This window comes from Callionymus lyra, chromosome 13 (genome assembly GCF_982586985.1).
Source record: "Callionymus lyra chromosome 13, fCalLyr1.hap1.1, whole genome shotgun sequence".
NCBI lineage: Eukaryota > Metazoa > Chordata > Actinopteri > Syngnathiformes > Callionymidae > Callionymus > Callionymus lyra.
In genome coordinates this window covers 8,925,350-8,945,167 of record NC_141830.1, presented here as the reverse complement: position 1 = coordinate 8,945,167, position 19,818 = coordinate 8,925,350, and the positions used below count along the sequence as shown (strand labels likewise).

General features: G+C 36.6%; 1 protein-coding gene across 6 annotated transcripts in view; it reads right to left on the bottom strand.

Annotated features, from left to right (window-relative positions):
* oxr1a (oxidation resistance 1a) overlaps positions 1-19,818 on the bottom strand; it is a 150,564-nt gene that overhangs the window by 23,762 nt on the left and 106,984 nt on the right. For 4 of the 6 annotated variants that reach the window (XM_087805345.1, XM_087805344.1, XM_087805347.1 and 1 more), the window contains 2 exons: positions 16,116-16,223; positions 14,282-14,395 (listed from right to left, as the gene is read on the bottom strand). The exons of 1 other annotated variant lie outside the window; for it this stretch is intronic. In XM_087805345.1, the coding sequence (XP_087661471.1) occupies positions 14,282-14,395; positions 16,116-16,223 (222 nt within the window). The remainder of the gene's footprint in view (positions 1-14,281; positions 14,396-16,115; positions 16,224-19,818) is intronic. One more of the 6 variants, XM_087805348.1, reaches the window with a different exon arrangement.

The window sequence follows — 19,818 nt, the reverse complement described above, 5'->3', positions numbered from 1 at the left end:
CAGCTAATTTATGTCACATTCGATCAGACTCGTGCATTTTCAGCTCCTGAATCTATTACACGTAAATAAACAGATGATTTCTGCACAGAGGGACAATTAGGTTACAAGACGTTCAAGGAGCCACATGAGCTTGACAACTGTATCGAAAAACAAACATTTAAGAACTTTTTTTGTTTGGTTAAATCAACGACATGGGGAACCACGTGGGTTTGTGTTTAAATGTTATTATTATTGTAACTAAGTTAGTAAGTAATATTTGTAGAGAGCTTTTGTAGACCAGGGTCACAAAGCACTTAAACAATCAAAACAATACTCAATAAAATATATACTTTAAAAGATCAAGACACATAAGACAAACACAGGAGTCCAGGAAAATCAGGGAAAAGCATAAATAAAAAACTTCTTAAGATGTTTCTTGAAGGAGTCAGTAGATCATCAAACACAGAGATGGTTCCAAAGCTTAAGAGCAACAGTTTGGAAGGATTTCTCTCCTCTGGTCCAAAAGCGTGTTCAGGAACCATCAGTAAGTAAGTAAGTAAGTAAGTAATATTTATTTATATAGCGCTTTTCGAGACCAGGGTCACAAAGCGCTTAAACAATCAAAACAATACTCAAAAAAGTACATACTTCATACATAAGATCAAGATAATACTGAGAACAAAACAGGAGTTCCAGAAAATCAAGGAAAAGCCTGAACAAATTGAAACGTCTTAAGGTGTTTCTTAAAGGAGTCAGTAGATCCATCAAGAGAGAAGAAGATCGTTCCAAAGCTTAGGAGCAACAGCCTGAAAAGATTTCTCTCCTCTGGTCCTGAACCGTGTTCAGGAACCATAAGTAGATTCTGATCCACAGACCTCAGAGCCCGAGCTGGGGTGTAAGTCTGGATCAGATCACTGATGGAAGGTCTGACCATAAATAGATCTGAATTAAGAGCCAGAATTTTAAAATTGATCCTGAAAGAAACTGGCAGCCAGTGAAGAGTTTTAAGGATCGGGGAAATGTGAGTTCTTCTACTAGAGCTCCTTCTTGTTTAGACATGAAAACAAACTGTTGTCCAGACGAGAAGACAAAACGCATGGACTATTGACAGGATCGTTAGTAATTTATGCAGAATTCAGCTAAATTATATTAAATTCTTCAAGAATCTTGGGTCCGGATGGTAATATGTAACAAGTAAAAAATGTAAAAAATATTTTTCCCCTTATCAATGAAAAAGTATTTTTTGTGTTATAGGCTTCTTTTATATGAAAATAATCCACTAGTTAAGGGATCAGTGGAATGAAAAGAATGGATGAAATGTCATGACAATCAAAAGTTCAAAACTTTAGACAAATATATATATATATACATAATGTCACAGTACAGATTGGAACCCAGTAGGATCTGGAATCCTACTACTACAGATCGGAATTACAATGAATTCCCTGATTCAGTCCATTTTCCAAAATATTTTAATGTAATCCGAATTTCTCCCATTAGAATTGGAGATTGTCCTGGTAGAATTCCCATTTGTTCTAGGACAGATTGAAATCCCAATATTCAGATCCCAATACAGTAGTAGGATTCCAATCTGTACTAGTAGAGATTGGAATTAACTAGTAGAATCTGGAATCCTCCTAGTACAGATTGGAATTCCAATATTCAGATCCCAGTTCAGTAGTTATTCCAATCTGTACTAGTACTAATTGGAATTGCAATCTCTTCTAGTAGGATTCCAGATCCAATCTGTACTCCGACACATAAATAAAAAAAACATTCAACAAAATAAAAGAGTATAAATACACAAAAACGTTTTCTTGCAGAAGTGAAAATATCGATTGCTCATTGAAAAGTACTTAAAAAATATTGGACTCAGTTTGATCAATAAATGTACACGTGAACAGCTGCAGGAGTCTCTGACTCAGTATGCACCATGATGCCACTTGTATGTCATGAGAACATAATGTTCACAGTCACGAGCTCCTGCGACGATCTCGATGTACATTTCTCATAACTGTGCGAGTGGAACGGATCAATCACTCATCAACAGAACCAGTCGGGTGGAGACGAATAGCACAAATGCACCGACTCTTCTTGGGAAATGAATGTGAATTATTATTCATTTCGAGTCATATTAGCATATTATTAAACTGTGACGCAGTGAAAATGATTTTCGTTCTAGTCAAACTTTTGTAAAAAACCTAAAAAAAAACTTTGAATTAAATTGACATTTCAGTTTACATCCACTGGTTTTCATTCCTCCATTATGAATCAAGTGCTGCATGTAAAAATGATGTCAGTTTTTGCCATTTGGTGGCACAGGCTCTCGAGCCATTTGTGACTGCGTCTTCATTTACAGGCGTGTTAGTCAGTGATCGGACACAGATGGCACGTCTGCTGGGTTGGAACGACGAGGTGTGGTGGGCTCGGTGTCTGTGCTGGTGGACCGTTGCCACGGCGAGCGCCAGCCGCGGGGGAAACGTCTGACTTAAATTTGTCTGAATGACTTTCCGCTGGGACGAAGTGTCGGAGGCGATCAGTGGGATGTTACTGTGACCGAGCGAACACGGCTGAGATTGAGGAAGTAACGGCAGAAAGTGTGAGATAATGCCAGGAAAAAACTGAATACAATATAATCCAGAAGGCTGAAAAATAAAAATAGATAAAAGACTGGATGTATCTATGGAAGTGAATCAGTGTCGTCTGAATAGTGAATAGTTGAAGTTAACATTACTAATGTTGAAACTTTGAATTCTTTTTTTAAACGTTTTTTTTTAATTGAATAATTTATTTTGAAATATAATAAATATTTTAAATTCAATATAAAATGTTGCCAATATTTTATTGAAGCCATAGCCTTGTAAAAAAAATAATTAAATATCAGAGTTGGAATATCAATATCTTACGGTAAAACAAAACATGCAATTTGATAATATTCAAATTTTAAAATTAAATTATTAAAAAAACAAAAGAAAATCAAAATCAAAAATCTATATAAACATTTTCAAGTTGTATTGATAAATACAAACAAACATTTCAATATAGAAAATATTTATTTTAATTATTTTGAAATAATTCAATGCTTAAAAATAACATTTTAAATGTTTACATTTGAGATGTTAAATTCAACCATTCCATCATAAGTCACTGATATACTCCTTATTTAAACTTATTTAAACATGTTTAATGTGAGAGGGCCAACAATACCAAACACATATTTAATCAATTTTAAAAAAGGGATAATAAACAAACAACTATAGCAACAATTTTAACATTTTTGCCAATACATGATTTAAATTTACACAAATTAGATTTATATTCTTGGTATCAGGGAGACAACGCTTCAAGTAAATATATGGAATAGAATTAAAAATTGAGAGACAATTTGTCAAAATAAAAACACAATTGAATAAAATGCTTCAATATTACTGCTGGGAAATAATTAACACAATAGGAAAATTATTGACAGAAGAAATATTGAACGTGCTTCTCACAAGACAGACACACTAAAGATCCAATAGACTAAATATATTTTATAAAGTAGAGACGACGAGACAACGGTCTTGGTGACCAAAGGGATACCTTCTCAACCATGGCCACAGAGAACAACCTCAAAGTTTCAAGGACATCCTTGACTCTGTTACAAGTGACAGCAGAAGCTGGTAGAGTTAAGAACAACGTGTGGGAAGTTTTCTGCTTTTAAAGCGGTTGTTAGCCACTTAAACTTCTACTACTCCAGTGAACCACTCGCTGGAAAGTCACTTCCCAGTGACTCATCCAAGCTTGGCTTCCTTCCTCTCGGGTTGAACACAAAAAAAATGCTCAAATTCAACTCAAAACGAAACAAGAGGGAACATCAGCGTGCGTTGCTTCTCTTATCAAACCGAGCAGCACCGGAGATAAGAAGGTGTTGCAAGATCACACTTCCTCCACAGGGAACGTAAATACTAATGCCTGTCAATCATCTTCCGTAGCTGTGGCGAAATATGCTGATGAGCTGCTGGAGTTTTGACATGAAAATGGTTGTTGTGGGATGATGGGAGAAAACATGGTTATAAAATAACAGTATTTTGATGTTGAGAAGACGATAAACGGCAATTTATGTAAGAAAATATGTCCAAGAGTTTCAAAGATCTGTGTGTGGGTGTATATTATGCTATATATAGTCAAGATACAACAAATGTGTGTTTTATAATAACTATAGTTGAAGACAATTATGAATTCTACATAATCCATGAACAAATAAATGTAACCCAAACTGTTATCCAACAGCTGAAAATGATCAAATCCAACAGGATTTAACCCCATTTTGATTCAGTCCAAAATTATTTTGAAGCAAAATGTTTGTCAAATTTATTTTCTCTTTCAAGGAAACCAAAAAATTTGCAAAACTAGAAGTGTGAGAAAATATTCACAATATCAAAAACATTTTTTTATGATAATGTATCGATATTCAAAAGCATTGTATCCATTTTTTCTTTCCAAAATATAATAAATAATAACAATAATTTAATAATTAGATGCTTAACTGGCAGCAGTCATTACATCATAATATATCATAAATCCTGCGAGATCCCGGCGATGACTGAGGACAAGAGGATACAGGCGACTGCAGCAGCTTTTCAACTCACTCACGTTTCGACATATTTTGGTTTAAAAAACAGTTACGACTTCTTCAAGAGTCATGTGGTCTGTAAATTCTGCAACACTACAAGTACTTGGACAATACTACAAATATATCCTTGTTACTACAGTATCAAATTGTAAAGAATAAAGGTGTTGCATTACCCCTGTATCGTGATACATATTTTGTGACACATCTGTTGGGATTATTTTTTTAGAGTCTCCAAACTTTGATCCTGAACACTGAGAATAATAAATAAGAAGAAAACAAACGGGCGCTTGACATGCGTGTAAATTAAAGTGTAAATCCAACTTGAGAATTTGCGTTAATAACTAGATTCAAACTACTACAAATGAAACAGAGATCTTTGGCTTGTGCACACAAAAAAGCAGGTCTAGTGGTTCATAATGCTATCGCTAGAATTAGCTGTTTGCCTCTTTATCAGCATTATTTTGAGCCACATAAACTAAATAAGTTGAGCCGAGCAGTAAATGTGCTCTTTGTTTATTTGTCTTTGACCTTAAAAAGTATCGCTGAAATCAAACAGATCATGGAACCTCCTGTACCCCAAAGACGAACAAGGACTGGTTTGCAAATGCTAATGCTGCCGTGTTCATTTACAGTCGGATTATGTTTGAGAATCTGAACATTTCAGTTCGGTTCCATCCGTCCCTGCCTTTCATCTGCCGTGCATGAATAGATAAGATGTTGAAGCATGTGTGCTCCTGACTCAAGTGAGTCACGAGCAGGTAGTATCCTGAAATGACCTGCTCGCCGTTTCCAAGCACAGGTTGTTTTTTTTCTTTGGTGCAACTTCAAACGAGGAGGGGAAACAGGCTGGACCTGGTGCCCGAAAAAATTTCCAGATGAAAGAGGCTGCTGGACTTAACAGGGGAGGAAGCATGGAGGAGGGCGAGCCTGGACATCGACACGGGCGAGCGTGAGGAGGAAAACCTCAAGGACTTTCAGTGAGAAACAGAAAAGAAGTGGCACTTAGCTCTTGTCAAAGTGATTGGAGTAGAAATCAAGCACATTTTCAAATATTTCATTTATTTATAACTAGTTTGAGAGAGAGAGAGAGGGTCATCTCGGTCGTCTCTGTTTTGGAGCCTGGAAGGCTCGCTTATGTTGTAGAGAGCAACTGAACCTGAAGGGTTTTTTTTTTTTTATGCACAGAGGGTAGAAATGTCAAATTTCCATAGTCACAACCTGTGATTTAAACTGGTCCGACTTGAAGGTGAACATAAGTGCTCACAAGAACAAGGATGAAGCAGTGAGAGCGGAGCTCATTAGCCCCGAGCACTGACGGTTCTCCGGGCAAGAGAAAGTGAATGAATCATTTCACTCGTTTTCTGGTTAAAAAAAAAAAAATTCCACAGATCCACAATTTATAATATTCCATCCTTCTGTTACCAATCCTGCATGTGTGATATTCTACCTTTAACATTGTTACAAATTCAACTCCGGCCCTTGTTCTGGGTTACTGGGTTTGGTTTCTGAGTTTCCAACTTTTCATAGCTCAAAGACATTGTTACATTTTTGTGGAAAAACATCTGGACATCATGAAGAGCAAAATTAATTAAAAAAATGAAATCTCACGACCTGAAAAGGTCTATAAAAAATACATCTGAACTATGGGTGTCAATGTCTACACGTGTAAACAGTTAATAACGATAATAAGTATAACGAATCATAAACGTTTGGAAAAAAAAAAATCAATAACCATTTAAAGTTTATTTCCCACCAGTATATATACATGCCTGCAAGTGAGGCGGAGCTGCTGTTGACCAATAGGCATGTGTGTTTTGGTCATGTGATATGGGACTCATACGGGAGACTGTGGTGTCAATAAAGTTTTGAGACTTTGTGTCAACGATTGTAGTCATACATAAGTGTTTATATTACTTATACAGGGTTTAAAATGTTGGTAAACTACTAAACTAATTTAGTACGCCTTTGTAGTATTACTTGGTGAGGTGCATCACTATGGACCCTCTGGGACTAACACTACCTGAATCGCGGAGTATTAGCAGACTAACTTGTGGCACGGCTTTGTTGTTTAACATAATTTTGACTGACTTTTGAGCGCCAAGTATCGCATAAAATCAGTTTGAGATCGGAGGTCAAAGAGCCACAGACGGATTTTGTAAATACAGCAAATTAAGTTACGTGATGCATCAGTTATGTTGGCAAACATTTAGTATTTGAAGTGGGTCCCCAAGGCTAATTATTATTTATTTTATCTGATATCTACTGGAAAAGCTTTGCTGCAATGGGATTAGGTCGGAGGTGTTTTAATGGAGACAACCTTATAGTTGTTATATGGCAAAACTGCAGTTTCAGTTTATTGTAAAAGGACACTGCGATAGAAAGATGTCATATTGGAGACTTTAATCTTCATAGCTTCGGTTACACATGTAGAAAAATAAAAATTACAAACATTGAAACCCCTAATCTCAATATGGTTTATCGGCAACAAGATAGTCCCATATAGTGTTTGTGTTTAACTCATTTTAACAACTTTCTTTTTAGTTAACTAGACCGATGAAATAAAATAATAAGACACCAATCAATCAGTTGTAATCAATAGAAAAGCAATTCAATAATTTACTTTTTCTGTGTGGCAAAGTATCAAATGATGTTCTGTTCAGTTCTTCTTTGAAAACCGGCTCTAACAGTATTCAATTCACAGGACAGGATTCAGGTTTGAAAATTTAAAAATATACAGCTCTAGCGCCATCCCGTGGACATTGTCATGAGCTGTAAGACTATAAACAACCTTTAATGATTATAAACATGAAAAAGTTTCTGCAGTTAAAAAAAAACTATTGGAGATTCTGAAGTCCCGGGCACTAGTTCTAGACCTCACCCCTCTGCAGAAGAGGCAGAGCAAGTAGAACGTGGGTGCAAAAGTAGAAGAGAAACGAAGGTCACAGTAGTAGCTTGGTAAACACGGTGTGTTTGTGTGTGTGTGAGAGAGTCGGTGAGAGCATGGGGAGATTCTGCGAGGACAAAGAGGACGGCACTGCCCACACAGATGACCAGAGAGCAGGCATGCCAGCAGAGCTGTGGCTGCCAAATAATCCAACAGCGAGACCGGCAGCCAGAAAGTGCATGAATCCTCGCACACACAAACACACACACACACAGTAATCTAAGCCTGTAAAATGCGTTACTTTCTGCTGCCAATATCAACAGGCCTGCAGACACACAGTTCTGGAAGACACTTCAGACTAACTTGTTTTTGCCTTTAAGCTATTGAATTATAGAGTTGACCACATCGATTTCATTTGAGAATGCTGGTATTTTTAAATCGCTATAGGGACTTGGAAATCCACTTTTACTGAGAAAATGATTTTATTTGTCAAAGAGCATTTAATGAATTACTAAACAAGGTCAATTAATGTGAAAAAAAAACAGACCACAAGCTACATATAAGTTATCTGAACTCCAGCTGCTTGTTTTGAATAGTTTACTGAAATTGTATATTAAATGTTCTATGTTACACTTGAGAAGATATTAGAAGTTTATTATTATTATTTATTTTTTTATTCAGAAATGACATTAAATACGTCATCATGATGTTCTACTTCTACTACTGTTTATGGTTGTCGTTTTGTTTATTATTGTTTTCGTGATTATTTTCTAACATGTGAACTGTCTGTTTAATCTACTTTTGTGAAATTTCTGCTGGGACCAAAGGCCATAAACTGTGTCATAAATAAATAAAAACATGCAATACCAACAATATCTAATAACAACAATACCAAGAGATCATAGCAAACTTAATCCATGTTATTTCGTTTTCTGTCAGCATTATTTTGGGATTTAGTTTTGAGGCTTTTCCAAGAGAGTTGTGGTGCCCTGTCGTCTCAATAAACCATGTCACATCTGTCCATCCAGGAAGAGATATTTCCAGATATTGTCATCGTTTTATTGCTCAGTCCTAGCAGAGTGGACCTTATCAGCCCTTAAAAAAGGTGCAATGAGGACATATAAACTCACGATTGACCCCACTGCGTGAGAAGTGTACACAAAAACAACACATTTATTTAGTAATCAATTTGCTTTGCAAATAGGGAATTCCAGAGCCTCAAAATGTATCAACATACTTGTATTTATCAATATTTTATTTACAACCAACTTAGTTTTATGTAATTTAAATTGATTTATTTTTCTGTCAACAGAATCACAAAAGTGCACAGTTCCATAAACAGAAAATACCTTTCACAGGCATGTGTTATCCCTTCATCATTAATCACCAAAGGTGAGAGAATAAAAAGAAACCTTGCAGTAAAGTGTCAATTAGGCTTGTAGTAGAAATGATTTAACAGCAGAAGTCGGAAGAAGAAACCAACTCTATCAAGCAGCAAATTAAAAAGTGAAGTTGAAAACCACAACAGCCTCGCACATAGAGACAGCTTGACACATTGTATATCCTGTAAAAAGTGCAGAAGAGGAACTGTGCACGGAAGAAACAAACCGCAGATCAGATCACGTCTCACACCATCTTTCACATTATCAAACAATGATTTCTTTATTTTCTGATCCATTTTGATCCACAATCAAAACAGCTATTTTGTTGGCATCCTGGAGATCACACTCTAACATATCAGTGACAAATGTGTGGTCGCTCATAAAAGTAAATAATCTGAAGTTGTCATGATTTATGTCATATTAAACACACAAAGATGTTTCTGCTGTGTTATTCTCCTGGTGTCATAACTGCGCCATCTTGCTTTGTCAAGTCACATCTGTTCCATCAGTGCCGTGATGCGTTGATTCAGCCTTATCTCTTACGTCTACTGCATGTGTCACGTCTGTCCCATCTGTGGTCTCTACCTCTGATCTGAAGTATCTGATCATCTGATGCTTCTCATTTAAAATACAGGTAAATACCAGATATAAATGTGGGTCTACACACATTACCGTGATTGCCTGGTTTTACTATCCAAAAGTAGTTTCACTAACATTACGTTAGCTTAATGATGCCAAGAAAATAAAGCCAAAACTAGCCCGATATGGCAACTGTCTGTATTTAGCTGGTCTTTGTCGTACACAAGACAAAGACAACAACACAAGAGCAGTGTTTTTATAGGAACTGCCTTACATACACAACATTGCATTAAGAGTGCCATTACCCTCAGAAACACACTCAGTAACAGTGACCAGAAGTTAACCTGAACAGTTCCCACGATGCTTTGCTGCCCAGTCAATTAATCACGACTTCCAACCGCAACAACCTACATAACATCTGAAGACACTGCGACTTTCAGTGTTGAATACACACGTCTTTACGTTTATCCTGTATAATGATTGTACTAATGACTTCAATGTATTGTTTTTAAATGTTTGTTATTTTATTTTCAACAAATAAAAATGTCCTGAAATAATTATGGTGACCGTTTGTGATCGGTTGGCTGGGCGGCAAAGCCCTAGGGGGTCTCCAGGTAAATATTGAGTCAAAGTTATGTAAAGGGATTGCACCTCATATGGAATATGATGTTAAATTAATGACATATCATGTCTGCCTGAGGGGAGCAGAGGACTCGCCTAGGGCACCAAATGGCCGAGGAATCAGTCATAGTCAAGCGTGTATTACGAGGACTACTCTTGGTTGAATGCTGCAAATGTCAGATTGATTTAGTATCAAGTCATAATAGAGAAGAGGTTACTGAGAATATTAGAATATAATTTGTCTTCAAGGCAAATATGCTCAAGAACAGCATAAAAAACAGGGTTATTTCAGTCTGTCATGAACTCATCAGCACATGTAACGCACCATGAACGCCTCACAAATTAATTTTCAGACGTGAAGAAGAAAATAGAAGAACCGAATCAACGCATCCGAGTATCCTCGCCTTTTTCGTTTCCAGATCAGCCCGTTTTAATAAGTGGAAAACTCAAAGAACCGTCTAAAGGTTTCTCTCTAAAGCCGAAGCTTGCAGATGGCATTCACTCCACACTTCCCCGAGACATTCATTTAATAACATCCTTAGTGAGACGTGAGCGCCTCGCCACCGAAATAGGTTTGTAATTAAAGACGAGACGGAGATTCTTGGAGAAATAAATAAGAGAACTTGAGCGAGATATTAGGGTTTGCAAATCAAACAGCACCTGGATGCCGCTTGCTTTGTGCGAAAACAAAAACAACACACAAGGGGAAAGTGTTGCTAGACACACTTGGAAATGTGTACAGACACATTGATGTGTACCGACACATCCCTGCTAGATCTGTTGATGGTGTGCCCCCCCCTCCGCACCCCCCAAACCTCACATCCCTCCCTTGCCTTCCAAGCACACTTCCTCAGCCCAGTATAATTGCTGCCTGGATGCTTGTCTGACTGAGTGAGCTTCTGCCTTCATTAGTCGTTCTAAATATCAGACACGGCATCACTTTTAAAAGCTTAATTTCTCTGCAGTCACAGCCTTTCACTCGGCTCTCCCCTGTGGAGAACTGCAGAATATGCTCCTGTTCTCAAAGGCCTGACCCAAATAGATAAGTAGGAAATGAACGTGGGCCTTTCTTTTGGCAAGCGCGGAGAAATTAACCAACGCAGATTAGAGCCGGGCGAACGGAAGCGCTTGTGCTGGGAGGACGTCTGAAGCCCGGCGACGACGGCGAGGGCATTGGAGATGGCAGAATCCAATTTCTCCCAAAGAGAGACAAAAACAAGACGCCCATTTCCATGGAGACCAGAAAAAACATTTCTGAAAAAAAAAAATGGCAGCACGTCTAGTGGTTGCCTTGTGATTGGCTTAACAGGATGCTGCAGCCGGACCAATGCGAAGCTCAAGGAACTTTAAAAAACATGCTACTGCTCTGCAGCAAGTTTTACGCTCCACTGGTGAAGCAGTGCGGCAGAGACAAGTGGCTTATAGTGTATCTAAAATAAAACCATTCAACATATTAAACATTCAAAGGCACTGTTATAGAAGATTGAAATGTTCGGCAACATATCATTTTTCTGTGGCTTATGCATAATTGACAGTGAAAGGGAAAATACATCGACACACATCAATATCAAGTACCGTATTTCTCACACTATAGAGATACTTACAAACCCTATATTTTTTACACTGTTCTGTATAAGCTTTATATATAAATTCTGGATGTGCTGATCGACCTCTAACCAACATTGTGTGGTACACCGTGCCCTAAAAATCTGTCAAAATATTTTTGATTCAAATTTTGTAAGCTACAAAGCTAGGCTACATAGTATTACTCAGTGATGCTCTATGATATTACATGGTACTAGTCACTTAATGCACCTTATAATCCGGTGGGCTTTATGGTCCAAAATATACGGTATATCTAGTTGGTGATCAAGTAGAGTCTGATTCCATCAACTACTGTAAAAAAATGAAATAGCCAATATGAACTTTAGGTTCTGTGGTTTGATTGACAGGATCTTATTGTCTTTTGCAGATGGTTTATTGGACCAAATGTCATTGATAAGAAGCACATCCTCTAAATCTGAGATCATGGTCCTTAGTCGGATTAGGGTGGAATGCGTTTTCCAGGATTCAGGTATGTCGGGTTCTTGCTCACAAAATGTCAGCCCTGGCATAAGAACTCGGTAGCGGTCACTTGTGGTAAAGAAAGAGCTGAGCCGAAAGACAGAGCTCTAAATTAACTTTTCTATCTCCTATAGATATAGAGTAAGCAGTCAAAATAGACAGCTAGCATCTAAACCCAGTTGAGAGGCAGACCTTGCGGCAGACCGTGGGCACAATGGTGAGACTATGTTCCAGCTAGGGCTGTGTATTTGGTATTACAGTATTAAAACATTCTTCGTCTTTTGATGGTACAGTTTCACGGTACAGTTAACACGTGATTCATACCTTGATAAAGTGTGAATTTCTCTGAAGAAAATCTGTTAAGTCACCAAGGCTGAAAAACTTAACTCAAGGTTCATAGTATGTATAATGTTATTTTACCATCTGTTGGAATTGATCTTATTAATTTAAAAAAAAGTATTGTTCAGGAACCGGAATCAAAGTGAAGGTATCGGCATCAATACCAGCAACAATTTTTTTGGTCAACACCAAACCCCATCCTTTATTACCCCAAGAGGAGTTGGGAAAAGGTTTGAGGGAATACGGAAGGGTCTGTGCTTCTTATATATACAGTATATATTTATTATATACACATACAACTTCACATGCCTCACTCACACAAATATGAGATTTTACAATTGATCTCATATTAAACTTTATACCTCACTTCCTGATTCCTTTGGACACTTTCCTGCATAACATGTTTTCCTGTCACCTGATAAAAGCACCAATAGTATATTTATATTTAATCTTTATAATGACATATTACATGTCGACCTACAATGAAGTCTTAGTGGGTCATAAGATAAAAGGCATGTTTGTGCAAGTGTGCGTTGGTGTTCCAGGAAACACCTTTGTTACATATCCATGTCTGTTACGCCTGAACAAACAACGGTGGCATCAAGTTATTCGCAGTATTTACATTTCTTATTCGCTCAGTTTTTCACTTATGTAATGGTTTTGAATTACATTTTGTTGTACATGGTTCTTTGATGGAAACGTACAAAAGCAGAAGTAAGCCACTTTATATTTAAACCAACATTACAACGTAGGATAGAAAAGTCACAGTGGCCGTATTTGTTTTATACCCGACACATTTATCTTGTTGTACAATTTCCATTGTATTTCAACATCAATTATTATATTTTTGGTAAGAATTACAATCAAAACAAAGACGTATTCTGACACATATATTATAGAGTGTAGATGACAGTGGTGCCTTGATATTGAATTTCAAGATACAAGCTTTATATTCCATTTTCTTCTTTGCTTCAAGATTAAATTCAGGTCACGATCAAGTTTCAGTCCCAGCAGCAAACACCAGGGTGGAACACCAGCTCAGCATTCACGGTCTCAAGTATTCACTCAGTGCAAGCATCCTTGTTAAATAAATATTTATTTATTTATTTCATGTTCTCTATCGCGCTGAAGAACGTGCCAAACTAGCTTGTACAAATTTTAGCAATGCATCCAATTAAATAGGATTAACTGTATGGAAGAAAACTGAGTCCACAGTTTGTTGTTCAGGAAAGAGACTTAAGATTCAAGGTGTGTTTGGAATGTGGTAGAACATTTCATCAAATAAAATATCAGTATTAAGCAGTGACTATATTTTAAAAGTCAACATTATTTGTACATACATAAGACACACGTTATATTATAAGTTATGTGTAATTTAATTACACATAAATATATATATATTTTGGTATATGCTATTTTAGCAACAGTGTTTGCAACACGGCAGTAACACGGTTAGATAAAAGCTAACTGCTATTAATGTTGCCTTCTTCGCCGCTTCACCCACGTTTCACTAATGCATTATTTATCATTTCCTTCTGGACAAGCATGATGCATTCATTGAGAGTTCAAAATTTAACTATCAATTATTCTCCCATAAGTCTCCTGGAGGCCGTTAAACCCATACAAACCCATTGTTATAATCCTGGAATCACGGTAACGTTGTAAATCAAGATGTACCTGACAATGACTTATTTGTTGCGTACCACCACACCAAGCAAGAACAATAGACGACTAAGAATAGCACTGCCTACAACTATCTGGCTCAAACACAAAGACTAGTTAGCATTGTCCCACAGAGTGAATTAGGTGTTGACATACCGTCACTTTCTCTAAATCGGCTTCAGAAGAGGTGGGAGACAGGGGGCTGATGGGACTGAGGGAGGGAGAGCTTCCAACACTGGAGATGTACTCGGGATCAGGAACGTACAGAACCTGTAAACACAATCCACGCATTTACAGATTTTCAGTTTTGATCGACACACACACACACACACATGCACATGCATAAGGGGGATGTGCGAGAAATGTAATGATGCAATGGAAAGACGAAACATGCAGTGTTTAAGTGTTAAAGCTCAAAGCATTGAAACTACATTATGACCAGAAGGAAACTATCAATGACCATTACTTCACTGATATATATTTTATTGACAAATTATCACAGTGGTTTATTTAAAAAATGATCAATGTTCAAGATTGAATTTGTTCTAGTGATATTTTCGATGGATCAGATATACGTTTATGACCACCACTAATCATTTCAAAGCCCTAGCGTTATTGTTTTGTTTTCTGCATTGACTTGCTAGTCACCATCTACAATACAGCTACATCAAAGTTTAATATTAACTGTTTCTACAGGAGGTTAATGAGTGCTTTAAGTATTTAAAGACGTGTATATAACTAGCTCTCGATATTTGGGTCTTCTCGCTTCTGTCTATTATGTGGTTAAACCTGGTGAAGAAGCTGAGTGAGTCGTGTCCGTTTCTAGAGTGACACGAATAGACGTTAGTGTTTGATAATCATTCAATTTGACACATTCATACAGACGTGTATGATAGTATATCAGTGCCATCAGAATTTTTGAATGGTTGAATAAATGCTTAAGTAATTTTTTTGTTTTTATCAATATCATTTAATGATTTCTATACTAAAAGGTTAACATTGTGTTTATTGAACGATTTTATAATAAAAATTAATTTGATAATTAAAATTTTGAAAGGCTAAATTATTCTTTTTTCATTGATTACAAAATTGCGAACATTTTACAAAATGAATCATTTATTTTTATTACTACTTTTATTATTAACATTTCAAATTTGTAAATGTTTGTTAGAAATGGTCGTATAAGTACCATTATAATATTTCTAAACTATTATTTTAAATTTATAAGGTGAAGAATTAAACAATATCGTATTTAGAAAAAGGATATTTATATAATTGGAATTAGAATATTAAACTATATGTAAAAATGAATATGGAACATTGGAAAACATTTTTAAGCAAAAGAAAAAAATCAATGTGTCAACGTTGATTTAATTTAATAAAATGTTTAAATGCTTTAAGATTTCAATGATGATCAATTTATCATCTGATGATTTTATTAACCCTAGTTTTTTTTAAAGACAAAAACTAAGCTAATTTGTGTCTAAATTAGGAGAAGGAAAAAAGGAACGGAGCTTTTGCAGGGGTCAACGGGGTCATGTATGTCTCCGATTTTCTTTATGAAACATTGACGAGCCGACACATCAATACAGCTGCTACTCTGGACTCTGGACTGGTCATAATGATACGTCTGAGCGCTGAATGCATGTGGTTCTCTGGCCGCAGTCTAGCGTTTATGTAGCAAAGTTAAGGCAGACATGAATCAGAAGCAGGTCTGTTATAATGACTTGCATCCTAATGGGACAAGCGACACTGCAATTAGCGAGCAATTATCTCGGTGACAGATAGCAGGGATGCGAGCGGTGAGTCAGCAAACTTTGCCTCCACGGGAGAAGGTTTTGTTTCCCCTCCTCCCTCCAGATGCAGCAGTAAACATGCCGTTAAAATATTCCTTGTAGATCAAAAGTGCTGAGGGTCTAATGCGGGACAGTGATGCAGATCAGTGTTGTTGAAAAAAAAAAAGGAGGGCGTGCAACGACGGGTGTCACACCTGGCCGGGCACCACCGCTCTGGAGAACAGCTTGTTCAGCTGAACCAGTTCGTTGGGCGTGGTGTCAAACTTGAGCGAAATGCTGTTCAGTGTGTCCCGGGATTCCACCTGGATCACAAGACAGAGAGGACAGAAACACAGTGAATCACGTGATGCGTCGCAGAGGATTCTTTACAGCCATTGATGCGGAAAAGGAAAGGTTAGAAGCGACACTTGAAAAGCAGCAGTTTAAGGTTGCAGGGTTTGAATTTTGGGAGGTGACACAAGTGGAAGTTGTCAAGTGTAGAGCAGATATAGTAGTTCCCATGGGACGCATGGAGAGACATCCACCAAGCCAGCAGAAGAAAAAAACATCAATAAAAATAAAAGCAGATAATATTCAACAATTCAATTCATCAGCACAACATTTATACAGCATTATATTGTAAAGAATTGTTAACCTTCTGGCATCACCACAGTCGATGATTTTCCTACTTTCTTACTGAACTGGACTTAAGACAAATATCTCTTGAATCTTCCAACACAACTGCTGAAGTACAAAATGTGCAAAAGAGATAGATAAACAGACTTAAACCAGAGTCAGCATTGTCAGAATTAATCTGTACATTGGAAACCTTCATTCAGAGGAAGAAGGTAAAGAATGAAGTTACGGTTCAAAATAAAGACAGAAACAAACAATAACACTGTAAAAGACAGTTTTCTCAAAATGTAAGACAGGACTTGCACCTGTCCAGGGGTGAATCCACTTTTCGTTCTATTAAGTTTTCTGCATAATAATTTTACATTTAATACCAGTTCGAGTAGAAAGATGGGTTTTAAAAGCCTTAACTTTTCAAGATAGTTTTTAACAAATACATGTGAATTTATTTCCCTCTACAAATAAAATGACTCTTTAAAAGACGATCATATTTGAAAATGGTTTAGTTAACATAAAGATCTCTTGCATGATACATTGAGCACATAATAGTTTATATTAAACGGGTTATAATGGTTTATGGCCACTTAATAAGATATGGTAAATTGGGAAAACTGTCTTGTAATTACAATCTATATACAAATATTACATTGTTCAAATAAACTGAATTTATTTGTTATTACAGGACATTGTATAATTTGTATTTACGTAGATGATTATAAACTGGCTTAACGTCATCTATAAAGCCTTATAAATGCATTTCAGTGTTTTATGAATGTGATTGGATTGCATTACAAAAAATTATGGCAAGTATTACCATCAGGCAAAAGTGTTCTCAATGTTTTTTAACTTCATTTGTTTACATTCCACGATGTAGAATACACATATAACATACTACTACAAATAAAAATAATCAACATATAAATGGTAAATTTAGATAAACAGATTAATTTTGTATTTATTCATGTATCATATAAAGATTTTTATTGACGTCGCTGCCAACCCTGGTTGTATCTCAATAATGATTTAATTTCAAATGATTGTCACTCGACCGGTGCGTCCTGCTCGGGTTCATGTTCACGGCATTCTTCGGTTGTCAAAACAATCAGAAGGAATGAGGATATATACAAAGACATGTGGAGAACTCAACAGCCAGAATGTCTCCGGGCTGAACCGGTTGCTGCGAGTCGGCTCTCAGCTGCTGCTGCTGCAACCCTGCAGTGTGACACAGGTGTGTTTGCTTGTCTTAACCAGTTGCATCCGTGCATTGCAGATGTGCCTCTCGTGTCGAAACTCGTTTACGCTTCCCACGTGCCTGAAGCCTTACGTCCACGAACGAAGGCGGTCGTGTCCGTCTTAATGAGACCAGGTTCGGGCATGTGTGGAAAAATCTCAGTGAATCGTTGAATCTGAGCTTCAGCTTTAGTTAAAGTTTCCCAGCGAGGTTTAAAAGTGAAGGTAAGACACACACTGGAATATTAGAAGCACAAAATGATGGTCCCTGGAGGAACTCACACAGAGCTGAGCAGGCTGAACGCTGGGTAAACACGCTGGAATAACAGCAAATAAAGTGATGGTGGAAAAAATAAATACACAAAAGTGTGTTAGCTCTGTGTAAACAGTCCTGGTTTGAGATTCAACTGATGGCAGTGTCAGTTAGAGTTTGACCAAATCTATGACAATAATTCCAATATTAATTGTGGAACGTCGCCATAACATGCAGTTCATTTTCACACTTGTCCTGATTTGCTTAATGCTTATGTCTCTTAAATAGGTTAATCGTCGCCCACGTGAAGTGAAATATGGACTTGTGAAGTCAGGGTCGGTTCAGTTACGGGATGAATAACTGAAACAGTAAAATAAATCAACTTAAATAAATAAATAACAGTAAAGAAAGGGAAAATAAACCAGATTATTAATAGGTTTTTCCTTGAGTTGTTCCAACATAATGGGGAAAAACAAAAAGACCTTCCTTTTGTAAGGTGAACCCATGGATTGTGAATGAGCTACTAAGACTGTGGGTACGATACCAATTGAATACGATCAAGTCTAATCAATAGAACACGACAGTACGAATCTTGAGTTTATTTTTTCAGTTTGTTTTCTTAAACCAAGTATCACATGAACAAAGAGTGACGTCAATTAGCAAAAATATGTTTCGAGAAAATGGTTATTGTAAAGCCAAGATGAGCGGAGGTTGAACATTGAGTAATAAAGAAAACTTGTTGTACTGTACAATACAGTATAGAGTAAATACTCGGCATATTCTAAATTGAAAATCTTCATGTTTTTGATGCATTACAAAGATTCGTAAAATTGTTATGCTTTCATTTTTAAATAATTTTCTGCCTAAGTGGTGCTAATAGGATTTTTTTTTTATAGTTATACATTTTGGATCAATTAATTGTAATTAAAATTAGGCCAATTTGTACATAATTGTACTCTCTGGCATCATTTTTCACCATTTCAAGAGAATACCTATTAAATTTAAGTCTTTTTCTATCTGTCGATTCTTTTTTTTTTGGATTCAAATCAAATGTTATTATTTGATTTATTAATATCAGAGTTTTCATTTTAAATGGTTCTTAAATAACAATAGAATTAAAATGAACATTTTCTGTCGCAAATAAACTATTGGCCGCTAGATAGTCAATAAAACCTCCCGAGCTGAAGGAACAGTAACATTCTGCTAGATCTCAGCAATGACTGAGGACGAGAGGATACAGTCGTCAATTTTAAAGCTTATGGTTTGGACACATTTTTGTTTCAAAACTAACAACTTACGACTTTCGTCAAGAGTCACAAGGTCTGCAACACCAGAGTCAAGTGCTTGGATAATACTACAAATTTATCTTTGTTACTACAGTATCACAATATATCGTATTTATGCTCCTTTTACCGAATCGCCAGATTCTTGCCAATACAAACCCATAATAAGCGATGTACGACAATACAGGATGGTTTACAGCTTTGAGCTTATCACAGGAGGACAATATTTTTTATCAAGTTTAGATAAAACCTCTTGAGCTGAATGAAGGTTGACGCTAATCAATGGTTATTAAGTCATAAGACAGTTGACAAGCAGCTTCCTCCTGCTGTAAAGATAGATTTATCTAAAAGTATACACATGTTATCTTATTGAAAACAGTGTCACAACAGTATCAGCTGATGAACCTCCCGTCAGACAGACTCCATGAAGCCATCATATGCACACGTAGATCCACGGATGGTCGGAACAATAAACGTATATTCCGGTTCAAAAGATCAAGTGTTAATGATCAGAGTAGC